The 13,246-nt window shown below is 39.6% G+C and overlaps 1 protein-coding gene across 1 annotated transcript in view; it reads left to right on the top strand.

The window, feature by feature from the left end:
• The window catches only part of NTRK2 (neurotrophic receptor tyrosine kinase 2), a 208,541-nt gene that overhangs the window by 57,697 nt on the left and 137,598 nt on the right, over positions 1–13,246 (top strand). Inside the window, exons 10-11 of the mRNA XM_075138482.1 lie at positions 1,439–1,539; positions 2,809–2,908. Coding sequence (XP_074994583.1) covers positions 1,439–1,539; positions 2,809–2,908 — 201 coding nt within the window. The remainder of the gene's footprint in view (positions 1–1,438; positions 1,540–2,808; positions 2,909–13,246) is intronic.

Raw genomic sequence — 13,246 nt, 5'->3', positions numbered from 1 at the left:
TGAAAGCTTTGTATACTTAATACGTATTTTGGCCTGAAAGAGTCCTATCCTTTGGCGTGCGTAGTGTAGAGCCAAAATAGACTACGTGAGCTGATTAGACAACCTGACTGCACTGACTGTAGCACTGGTGCCAGAGATAGCTGCGTAGCTTCATATACCAAAAAATCTGCAGCCTGCCGAGTGCTTTGCAGGAAGCAAATGTGTTCGTGCATGCATGGAGATCAAAAGCCCAGTGCAGCTTGTTGCTAGCATTGCCAGCTGAGCTCTCCAAAATGGCCTTGGGAGCTAAAGAAGATAAACTCTACCGAGATGCAGGCCCTCCCTTCCCTTGCTCAGCAGCAGCTCTGCAGTCAGAAGAGTTCCTGCCTCTATACTTAGGGAGGGCTATGCCTCTGCACACTGCTTTTTCAGATTCACCATTAAAATTTCATCTGTAGGCTTACGGCACTGATTTTAATCGAAATGTGTAAAGAATATGCAGTTAATTGCAAATTTAAATTACATTTTGTAATGGATGCAGTTATTGCCCATGTTTGTTTCTTTCATCTGCACACATTACAGTCATAAAATTGAAATGTTATGTATATTTCCAGATGTAATCATAAAATATACACATTTTGTATTTTATTTTAATGTATGTTTCTCTAAGTTCATATGTATATTATTTAATTCTTTTTATCTCATTTGAATAATTTTGACAGGAAATCATGGACTGTAAATATCTGTGCTTCATTTCTAAATAATTATAAATAATTAAAACATGTTCATTCTTTTTGATGGTTCTGGATTCACCCCTGCAGACCTGTCAGTGGAATTATTTTGATAATGCAGATCTCTTCATACCATCTCAGGCTCTTAATTTTTTAAAGGTTTACCCGTATGACAGTTTATGATGTTAGATTGTAACCTCTGTCCACACAACAGTATTTTTTATTATTTTTTAAACAAAGAAAAACAGCTATGTCAAATTTGATAGTAATAAACTAGCTAAAAACCCATCTGCCAAGTTCTTCTCAGCTAAACAAAAGTCCCCAAGCTAATTTCTAAGACTGTCCTATATTTGGCTGAATACAGGGCTGGAGAAGTTCAGTGTAGAGGGCAGTCTTTCATTTTTAATGGGAAGTCAGAAGTGCATAAAAATAGCTTTATGGATGGAGGTCTTATTTAACTCTAGTTTTTCCAGTAGAGATACACATAATGGTGTAGATTGCTTCTCTTTTCAGGTTTATTGGTCACAACACATTTGTTCGACTATCTGCCACAGGAATCCCCCCAAAAATGTTCCAGCTACATTAGCAGTTATGTATTGTTCCCAAAGAGCTCAGAATCCCGAGAGTTGTTAATGGCTTTACCGTCTTACAGAGCAGAAATAATAAAGACAGCCCTTTCCCCTCTAAGCTTACAAAATTATAAAACCAACTTTTTTTCCTTTCCTAAGAGTATGAAACCACGCCTAATGATCTTGGAGACACCACAAATAACAGTAATCAAATCACTTCTACGGATGTTTCCAACAAAGAGAATGAAGATAGCATCACTGTAAGTATATACATTGTTTCCTGATCTGTAATCTTGGTGGACTTTCTGGCTATACAACTCACAAAACTGCGGAGATTGTAATAGGACCCTGAGCTACCAGAACACCTGGGCTATTACTGTGTTGTGATCAAAACTCAGAAAAAAAGAAAAAAAAAAGAAAATCAGTGCTCCCCACTCTTGCCCTCCTCCCGTTTTTTGAAAGACTGAATCACTTTTCAGTCCAGGTAAAATTGCTAGTTATTTTGTTTCGTGCTTTTCTGAACGGCTAACTGTAATTTTTTAGCCTAAGACTTTGGTTCTAATTTTAGCCAAGGAGAGCAACTCTTTATTTACAAAACAAAGACATCCAAGGTAATTTGAAGATTGTTGTTTGAATTCCAGTCCTGGAATCAGCTCCTCCTTAAAGAGAGGATGTGCTGCAATGAACTTTCAAATTCCAATTGTATGTTTTTAAAACATGATTTCTTGTAGGTTTTTGATCGAATAATTTGCAGTAGATTTTAGTATAAGTAGTTGAATTGGTGGGCCTCCTCCTTTGCTGCCTTGCCTCTCACGCTCTCCTGAACTGAGTTGTTGGAAACCGGTAGTGGGTGGCTACCACTGGTTGGTATTGCAGCCTCCCTGCATCAGTGGCTCCGTAAAGCAGCCGGCAGTGGAGAGTGTGTGTGAACCAGCGAGCGGACTGTAAGTTGGGACACTGTGCTAAAAAATTGGGAGTATCCCAGACAGTCTTACCTCCTCTGATAACAGAATCCTTGAACGGCTGAGGTTGGAAGGGACCTCTAGAAATCCTCTGGTCCAATCCCACGTGCTTAAAGTGGGGCCAGCATGGTTGCTCAGGGTTGTGTCCACTCTCCTTTTGATATCTCCAGGGATGGAGACTCTACAGCCACTCTGGGCAATCTGTACCAGTGTTCAACCACCCTCACAGTAAACATTTTTTTCCTATGTGCTTTTCTTATGTGTTTTCTTACAACATGCCACTCTGCTGGAAGGGAAAGGGGTGATGTGCACTCCCTCCCACCTGCCTTGCATGTGTAGGATGTTGAAAAAGTTGTTCTCAGAGGTGTCTGAATCTCTTGTTTGCTGCAGGATAGAAAAAACCTCAACAAGTGGCTCTTTTCTGTACTCTTTGATCTGAGTGCAAATGTTTCCCAGTCGAAGTGAATCTCTTTACCTAACTGGGTTAGTCTGAATGTATGCTGAATGTCTTTGAAGGTAGTTCATGAGAACAAAACAAGCAGATCTGTTTGTGTCCTCTTTTTTTAGGTGTATGTTGTGGTGGGAATTGCAGCACTGGTGTGCACTGGCTTAGTAATAATGCTTATTATTCTGAAGTTTGGAAGACACTCTAAGTTTGGGATGAAAGGTAAGCAGGGTTGGTGTTTATACCTTCCATAATTATTGTTGCAACGATAGTGCAACACCTTGCACTATAGCAAGCTATAAGCTTCTGCACTGAGAGAGGTCAAAATAACTAGATTAAGTGCATCACATTTAGTGTTTCGTTTATTCATCAGGTAAGTAAGGGCAGAGGCAGATGTAGAGAGAGTGTAGAATTTTGGATCAAACTCTTCTACTTCCCTTTTTTTCTTATGACAAATCCCATTTCTCTCCCTTCTGCTGCAAAGCCCTCTGGGACACTTCCTGGAGTGAAATATTACTTGAGACAGTGTAGTAGGAAGAAGATAAGAAATTAAATTTATTCTGATTTGAGTTTAATTACAACAATTTGACGAGAATCTATGCTGTATGTAAGAGGTACTTCGTACCATACTACAAAAGTCACATTAAGGTGATAGATTCAAGGGGAAACACTGGCAAGAGCGGGAGGTGCATTTGCAGTAGATCCTGTCATACTGGTGCTTTCTGACAGATGCATTTTCTTGAGCTTCTGTTTGTATCTTGGGAAGTAGCAGCTGCAGAGAGTGGCAAGTGCTCATGTCCCTATGGAAGAGGGACATCTCATCCTTTCCATTTATTCATTTATTTATTTTACAGCCAGGTGGAGGTGTATGTAACATGGAGGTAACTGCAATAACTACATTACCATAGTATTTTACTGATATCAGTCTGTGTCTGGCGATGTGGGTGAAATTGTATTAAAAAAAAAAAAAAAGGAAAAACCACTTGCTCTCTTGTTGGGAGGACTAGAAGGTGCTTGGCTGTGTGCTAAAGGAGATGAGCTTTTGTTCTTAAGATGTGTGGTTGAGGGTCTGTGGAGAGACTGGTAAGTAACCTTTTGGTAGACCCCCGTTACCCTCATGTCCTTCCTCTCAACAGTGCTTATTGATATAGTATCACATGGATATGTATTTTGGTAACTGTTACTTGCTGTTGATAAGTGCTCTTTTCAGAGATACCTGATCTGTATTTTGTGTTTCTATATTCTGTTTAGGGGAGAGTTTCTGGAACAAATGAGATTGGAGCAGAGCAGAAATGTGCTCAGTGCAGATTAGGTTGCTGGGATGGTAACCTTTTCTCTCACCTCCTTCTGATAGGACATAGTCTCTGCTCTTTGGGGTAACATTAAAAGAGGACAGTCATGGTGAAATATCCTGAATAGCAACATGGAGCCAGCAGGATAGAGCTGCAGAGTTTTGGCCAAAGACTAGAAAAAATTTTCTGCAACTGAACAACAGTTTAGCGTAAATTTTATTTGTGTCTGAAGCTTTCTGAATTGCGTTTAGAGAGCTGAAGTAGGTGGAAGCTAAATGAGAGCAACAATGAGAAGTGTCTGATGTTAGCTCTTTAAAGCTGAATCCTTGTTACATTTTGCAAAATTTGCATTAGATATTTCAACACAACATTATCGGAGGAACTAGGAAGTAAACTCTTATCCTGAGGGAGAATGCACAAAGTTGTATTTTGTGTGGTAACATGTTAAGTTACCTTCCAGGAAGCTCCTTACATGGTGGTTGTTTTTAGTATCTTCAGGTACAACTTTTCTCACAAAAATAATGCTCTTGCACGATCAGTAAGTTTGACCTGAGTCGTTTTTTGTTGCAGAATTGTTCATATAGATCATATTTTAGTAAGGATACACTTTTGGGGAAATGACTATATGAAATTATGAAAAGGCAGCAACATCATATATGGTGTTTATTTTACTCTTTAAATTTGACCAGTGATGGTTAGGAAGATCAGTAAAATGGGTTCACAGTTCAGGTACACTCCTTCAAAAACTAATCACAGGTGTGGTATGTGTGGTAATGGTGAAATGTCACTGTAACCTACAAATAACTTTTGAAAGTTTCATTAGAAAGGAGTGACCTTCAGTTGTCCCTGAAGTGAACCTCAAACTTCTCCAAAGTTTGCCTTTGCATCAGAGCTCCACAGTCTGAATCTGACCATAGTCCAAAGACCCAGAAACACCCTGTCCATTTATCATCATCAGTATTATTGATTTTATATTAAAGTAATATTTAAAGACCTGAGATTAGAACACCATATCGATACGTAATACTCAGACTAATAATAAAATATTTTCTGCTCTGAAAAAACTGTGGTATAAGTATATATCGATAATTCATAAATGAAGATAATCAACCTGGGGTAGTTGAGCATGAGGAAAATAACGCAAATGTGAAGAGGAATTTTTTGTAGTCAGTATTAATCAGTACAATACATTTAAAATGTGTATCTTGGAAATTCTGAATAAAAGGATCAAGCCCGCTACCTGTGAACTCCTTGAGTCGTTTGCCATTGAATTCAGTGACAGCAAAATTAGTCCCAACTTAGTATACAGACATCATGTTATAATTGGTGGTTTAATAAACAATCTTAGTAGGGAAGGGGGAAGGAATAAAATATCCAAATTGCCATTGAAAATATTTATAAAACAAGATTAAAAACTCTTCTTTTCAAATCTTCCCCAAAATATTAATGAATGTTTTGCATTCATAAGAAGGAACTACCTGAGTTACATCAGGCAGAAATGCACAAAAGACTGTGCTTCATTTTTCTGTTACCTTGTGAGAACACAACACGGTCACCTCAGACACCCTGTCATTAAATGTCTCCCCACCCTCTTCAGCAAGCAGTTTGGAAAAAACCAAAATAGTCACTCAGTAACAGGAGCAGTCAAACTGGCACGCAATGGTATTTTTCATGTAACCGTGTACTAAGAGGGAAAAAATGTTCCACTGAAAATTAGAAAAAGAAATGTGTAAATAGGCAATCAGCACTGTGTGTCCTATAGGAAACGACTTTATGTAAGTGATGAAATTTTCACCCCATTTGGGTTCACAGCAGGCATCTGCAGCTTCTTAAAGACATTGTTTTATGCCTCATATTTTTAAATGCCACTTTATCCCATCTTTTGCACAGGCATCATCTGCCCACTTCTAAGACTGTGTCCTTGCTGAGTCCTTCTGCGCTTAAAGAGCTTGAGCATGGTTTGGGTGTGGGACTGAAAGTGACAGTGTCCCCAGAAAGAGATGTGGAGCGGGTGGTTGTGTCTGAGCTATGCTGCATCAGAGCTGTCCGTACCTGGAAGCACTGCACATGCGGAAGAGCCGCAGAGACTGACACAGAGCTCACATGCCCCTGCTGTCTTCTTTCCATTACCGTACTGAGCAGAAAAGAGTCCGGTTTATGTGATAGGGAGCACGAGGTCCTCTGGGAGCTTCCAGTACTTTGGCAGTACTGATCAATTTTTTACCAAGATCTGTTGAAGAGCTGTATAAAAATAACTTACTCTATCTTTTGGCTTCTCTCGTCATTTTGTATCTCTAAGGTGAGGAGACAGCTTGGGATATGTTCATTTCGCTCAGTTACCTTTGCAAATTGTAGTAATAGAGTGTTTTTGCAGGTAAGGAGGACAAACAAAGCACTCGTTCACCGCCAGTGACAAAATGAAAACATTCTGTTTGTGGTGTTCTGGATTCTGGTTGAAGTTGGGTTGCACCATACAAGGCAATTGTTTTAATTCTGCGTTGCTTCTTTTCACTGTGTCTTTTAGAGCTAGGGGAAATAGCAGGTTCTGATGATTAACTTCAGGAACAGTATTAGTACAGAACTGGTCTGTGATCTGCGCTAGAAGAGACTGAAAATAGGGTTAGTACAGAAAACCAATACTGTTCTTTCTACTCTGTGGATAAACTCATGTTGTGCTAGACTTCCAGACTTCCATTGCTAAATTCATCAGAGTAACTGGTGAAACATAATTCTCTCTATTCATCTGCTTGTGTACATTTTAAGCACCTTCTTATATAGGGTCTGTTGATAACAGCTTTGTGTGAAAAGCTGCTTTTGGTTGCTTGAATCTGGAGGTGAGGTTTTTACACCTTTGCAAGATCCTGCAGCATAAATGGTGAAAGCTTCAGTTAATTTCTTAAATGTATTCATTAAGATTTGTGGGTTGCTCTTACAAAACACCTTGGCTTGCTTGCTTGCTGGAGGATGTGAAAGTGCTTATGGTGGGAATTCACTGGAGGCTGCCAAGACAGCTCTTACCATTTTGTGTGTATTTCTGACTCCATCTAACCAGCTAATGAAACTGAAAAATAACAAGGGAACTGGAGTAGAGAGGGCAGGGGAAGATTTGTGAACTCCCTGAGAGGATTTGTGGAAGAATAATTCTAGTCGTATTTTTTCTACGACCCGTGTTGAAAAATAAATGTAAACAAACAACTAGTTGCAACATAACCAACCTGATACACAGTTTGCAAATGTTAATATAGCAACATGCCACTAAGCATGAATGGAAGTATGGAGGAAACTGATGGAAGATAAATCAGTGAATAAACTTTGAAATAGCATAATTCATTTAAAAGGATGAAAACGTTTTTGCTGATTTGAATTGTAGTAAATTTTAGCACAGGGTGTCCCTATTCCAGCAACAAGGCAATACCCTTAGTGCTCCTTGCTTGCTAGGAAAGCGGAAGTGGATGGTTACAGACAAAACCATTATTGCAGCTGCTTTACTGTAGAGATAAACGGAGTTTCTGGAGGTTTTACCAAAAACAGAAAGGAGAGCGAATCCACTCCTTCCCAAAGTAGACCCTTCTGTCTTTTAATAAGCTAACAAGTAGAGTCTGACAGAAGTAGAGGGAAACATATGTGTACCTAATCCCTTTGGGGTGAGAGGGGTTTTTTTGAATGTTTGTATGAAGTTTCTGTCAGTGCTTTGAGCTGTGTGCAGTAGTGCAAAGGTAAGGGAACAAACTGAGTCTGAAATTCCCATTATACTTAGGCAGTGCCAGCTATCTTCTCGTGTCTGTGGGCTTGGGTGTCACGCTTTGAAAGGTGCTTCTCCTTCCTTGAGTGCTCTCTGAAGTACCTACCATGTCTAAACATAAGCCCTGACTATGAATGCTTCGCCCCTTTTGTGGTCTTTCAAGTCTGTGCAGTTCAGGGTACAGAAATTTGTCTTTATCTGATAGGTACTGAGATCGTGTGGATTGATTTAAGAAAGAAAACAGTGTCCCTTTTAGGACAAACACCCCAAAATGCTACTTTTCCTTCAAGCCCTTGCTGGTTCCTTGCCATCATTTTTAAGTGTAAGTTTAAAATTTGGACTATCAGTCAGGATGCTGTGCTCTTTCACGAAGCTGATTAAGAGTTATAAGCACACCCATGGATTTTGCCTGCCAAAGTCAAAACAGAGTATTTTCTCCTACATCTTGATAGCTTTTTCTCTCAAGTGATTTCTGTAACTTTTGTGCTGGGCTATGAACTTCCTTGAAAACTTTTTAATTAAAAGTATTGGTTATTCTAACAGGAGCACATTCATAGTCATGGAATATTTTTTCTTCTCTGTGTGTCATTCACTATATTGTTTTTGCTTGCAAACTCTTACTACATTTTGAGGTTTGGTCCAAAAGACAGTACAGGAGAGAGCAGCTTGGAACTCGTCTTCAGTTGCAGCATATTTCTCAGTTGTCTTACAGTATTTTAGTTTGGGTAAGAAACATTGTAGAACTGCATGATAAAAGCCTCCTTACAAAGCAGTATTGTCGTTCTGACACAATGCATCTGTGATGACTTAAAGTCTTTAACCCTCATTTACCCAAGTAATCATATTTACGTGACTTCAAATACAGTGATGTCCACATAAGAGTGGTGTGCTTTACCGTTCTGTCTGACCGTGACCATTTATTGAGACTTTTGCATATTATTTTGGATGTAACTTCAGGGACAGCAGGAGAAATCTTTCCTGTCTTACTTGTCTATAAGCATATAGCAAATGGTCTGCTTTAATACATTTTACTCGACTCCATGTTATTGTGGGAGAGGAGGTGGTTGCAAAGGACTTTAAAACAAACCTTGCTTCATTCATATTGGTGATTGAAAAGTTCAGATTTTGGAGAGTTTAGATGATTTGAAGTGAGTGGCTTGAAGTCCTGATATGGGAAAAGAGAGAGCTGTTCTGTTTATCATTAACTCATGCGTTATCACGTCTTGCTTAAGCAATGGGGTTGCTTATAGACCAGGAGAAGAATGAAATGCAGTTAGAATAGAAGAGCTTTTACTCCTTTTAATTCTAAACCAAGGACAAAAGAAAAGCTTTGCGTCTTCAGCGAAGACCTGCAGTCTGACAAATATGATCTAATGTTCAAATTGGTCTGCAATAAGCTTGCAGTGAGGGCTTCCTGGACAATTTTACCTTATTTGCCAGATAATTAAGAAGATCAGTTTGTAGCTTGGGAACACGCTTACTGCTTGACCTTCATCAAGTCACTGGAATCTTGAACTTTTTGAGTTTCCATTTGTACCTATAGAAGTGATTTTGTACCGTGTTGTACCTACCCAAATGCCGATTCCGTGGGCGTTGATCCTTTAATATCTTTAGAACATTTCATTATTTAGTCAATGAGCAGAATATAAAAGAGGGATTAATTCATATGAGTCAGTGTCGTAAGATAAGATGTAGAAAAAAACGAATGTGCTCAAATCCGCAGTATTTTTAGTGAATAGACATGTAAAGGCAATGATGATATTGCTCATCTGAACCACACACAAGAAGCTATTTTTATTGTTTGACATTGGCATTCCAGTCCCTGCAGTCATGGGCAGATCATACAAATTGTCTGTCTCAGTATAATGGGGGCAGTAATATTTACTATCACCTGAACATTTGGAAGATAGAGTTGTTAATGCTTCTAAGTACCTTACTCTGAAGAAGCAAATTGCTTGAAAGTACTTCAAAGAATGGGAGTTCTAAGGAACTGATCCATGAAAGTCATTTTGTGTAAAGGATTTTACAAAGATCTTAAAATATTTAACCCACCATTCTCTTGTATTCCAATAAATAAAAGAGGTATCTCTTAAAGCATTGTTTTGGGGCCATGTCACCCTGTCAGAACATACTGTTAGGCATTTCTAGTTTTCCATTGTTATTATTTATACAAAATTTGGACTCTAGGTCTCAGCTTTCTGTTTCTGTCTGTTTCTAGTTTTCCTGAGTCTGATCCTAAAGTGCAAGATGAAAGAGAGGAACGTAGCTCTGGTTCTGTAGTAGGAACAAGCCGATGGATGACATGCCACATATATCAAGGGATTTAGGGAAACATCTCAAATCTGAAGCCGGGGAATTTTTAATCATGAGATCTGCATTTGTCTATGATCTCCTTTGGTTGCAAAATTCAAACTGAGTTGTAATGACTGAGGCAGAAAAGGAGTTATTAACTTGTTGAGAGCTTTTCATGATTCAGACTACTATACTGATGGATATTATTAACACAGGAAAATTATCTGAGGCCTCATGTCTGTTACTAGTAAAAATATATGGAAAGCAAGTGTAAACAAGTTCCTACTGTATTCCACTCCCCCTCCCCCAAAAAGTAGGTGATGGGATGAAGGAGTGTGGTGTGCGTGAAGTGAGATGAACTGGAGAACTAGGGAGATGCTGAGTAGAGGACAGCTTAGAGAGGATATGGAAAGAGGCTGAAGAGAAATGAGACTAATAATGGGTGCAGTGGAAATGAGAGGTGAAAATCGTAGTTGCCAGGGCTCTACCTTGATATGGGCCGAGGTTCACAGGAATAGCACAGCTCCTAGATCAAGGTGGTGGCAGAAGAGGAGAGTCAGTCCTAAAGGTGGAAACTGCAGAGGTCCAACCCCATGTTCAGTCTACAATCCATGTTTGCTTCACAAGTCTTTACAGAGCCCAGAGTTTCTCTTTTAGTTTCTTAAGTGCAAAGGGTGAACGCTTACCTGCTTTTATAGAAACTTTTGCCCATATGCAGGTCATGCTGTTTTGGGAATGCATGAGTTTGTGAGGGCAAATTGTGGTTTCGCCCATGGAGAATTTTAGAGAGAAATGAGACTGGACGTAGGAGGAAATATGACAAATGGGAGGTGGGAAAGCAGGTGGGTCATAATAATCAAATGTTTACCTGTAATCAGAGTGAGATCAGGCACAAAGATAGGTTGGAAGAAGTATTCAGATGTGGGGAGTGAATGGGAAGAAAGAAAAGGAGCAAAGAATAGCAAAGCCAGCCTATGTTATTTATTTTTGAGTGGCCCCAATTCTCCAGTGCTTTAAGCACTATTTACTAGAGAGTACATATGTGCTTGGTTTTGATCACCATTTGAGGAGATGTTGAAGCTAGGTGATGCTGGAAAACTAGACAGTAAAAACCAAGCAGTTCTTAAACAACGTAGGTAGGCACGTGAAGAGTAGATAAATAGAAGATATTCCTGGTAGAGGTGGGGTCCATTGTATGATCTACAGCTAGGAAAAAGGCCAATATGGAAGGGACTGCCAGCAGAGGCACTGTTAGGGGTTGCTCCTGGAGGCTGGTCCAGCTTGTACTGACTCACCACAGAACAGCTGAGGCTGGCAGGCACTCTGAGACTGTCTAGTCCAAGCCCCTGCTCAAAGCGGGGCGAGCTACTGCAGGTTGCTCAGGGCTGTGGTCAGCTAGGATTGAGTATCTCCAGGGATGGAGACTCCACAACCTCTCTGGGCAATGTGTGCCAGTGTTCAACCACCCTTACAGTACAAATTTTTTTTCCTTATGTTTAAATTAAATTTCCTCTATTTCAGTTTGTGCCCATTGCTGCTTGTCCTGTCACTGGACATGTTGACTCACACTGCAGAGGAACAAAAAGGGGTACATAAAGGTGGCATGTGGACAAAGACACTTTCTGAGCTGTTCTGTGTTGCCTTTGATTACTGGCTTAATTTTGAAGACAGGGAAATACTGAAAGGTTACAAGGAGACCGCATGCTATTTAGAGTACAGCGACATCTTTTTCAGGGAAATTATTTGACTCAGGTGTGTGAGTCTCAGTTGAATAATACCACTGGGGATTACAAGTATATGTTGCTTAGGGCTTTGCTCCGCTCCTTTTACAATACCTGTCGGATTTTATGTGAGTTTCCTTCCATTTGCATTCCTCAGCTTTCGAAGACTGATGTAGGATTCCTCCTCTGATCGAGTTGCATTGATTTCTGTTAACGGCTCTGAAGTTTGAACATCTTTTTTTTTAAATTTTTGCCTGAACTTGGGACAAACCCTGTGCTTGTCCTGAATAGTAGATAATACAATTACTCTGCTTCATAAAGTTCTGTTTTTAAATGCCTGGCCATGTTAGCTACTTACCAATTCTGTTAGCAGATGCCGAAATCTTAGTACAATTGGAGTGCTCTTTTTTGTTTTGTTCCTGTAAAAGCATTCAGTATTGAATTTTGCACAACGGGGAAAGATTCACCATGGGCTCAGAGCCCGGCTGGCACAGAGCACTGTGCTGTAGCTCTCCTCACAGCTGTTGTCATTCTGCTTCGTGGAGAAGCAGTGGAGCCATGTCTTTTAAAGTAGGATGGACGGAATTACAAAAAATGAAGGCTCGTTTAAGTGTGTTCCAGGCAAATGTGTGTGTCTGAAAAAGCCCCACAAACAAAAACTAATCAGAGATTGAATATGATTTTTAAAGTTTTCTGATGCTTATTTGAACTTTCCCTGAATCAGGCAAACTGCTTGTTCTTTCTTGCCCAATTTTGCAAAAACACACAGGAGTAGCCTTTTATCAACAGCTTCTTTCAATGCATCTGAAGATGCCTTTGTTTTGTTTATACAGCCTCATGGCATTACACTCTTTGGAACTGAATTTTTGGAAAAAGCATCAAGAATAGATTTTTTTGCCAGGTTCATGGCGTTTCTTCTTTCAGAACAAAAAAGAAGTGCTGTGAAGCCATTGTTGTAGCAATGCTGTTGCTGCTTAGGAAGAAATGAGGAAGTACAAAAGTTCACAGGAATTAAGAAAAATTAAGACAAAAGGTAGCCAAGCTGCTTGAATTTCTAGTAAAAGGAACACTTTAGGTTTTGTTTCAATTCTGGGCAAAGGTTCAAATAAGATTGTTTTATTTGAATGAATGGATCCTTTTTATATCTCTTTTTCACACACACACCCTGATGCATGTTTATCATCTCCCAGGATATCTACAACCTGGAAGCAGCTTTGTATATTAGCTGTTGACGCAGCCCCACCACTGCAGCCCGTGAATTCCCCAAGGTGTTTTCTTTATGGGTAGCTGAACACACCTTTTCCAAGTGACTCATAGCTGTTCTCTTCCTGGAGATACAGTACCTCCCCAGTGCTTCCTCACTGGTGCGATGTAAGTGTGCCTCTCTGCCTCACAGTGGGCGCTGTTTTAGCCTTTCACATTTATTTATTTACAACATTAGAGCTATATTCAGTCCTCAGCCTGGATGATGATCCAGTGTAAGGATCAGAATAATATATTATAAATAATGCCT

The sequence above is a fragment of the Calonectris borealis genome, chromosome Z (assembly GCF_964195595.1).
Source record: "Calonectris borealis chromosome Z, bCalBor7.hap1.2, whole genome shotgun sequence".
NCBI lineage: Eukaryota > Metazoa > Chordata > Aves > Procellariiformes > Procellariidae > Calonectris > Calonectris borealis.
The sequence above is the reverse complement of the archived record's forward strand: the minus strand, read 5'-3'. Positions and strand labels throughout refer to the sequence as shown.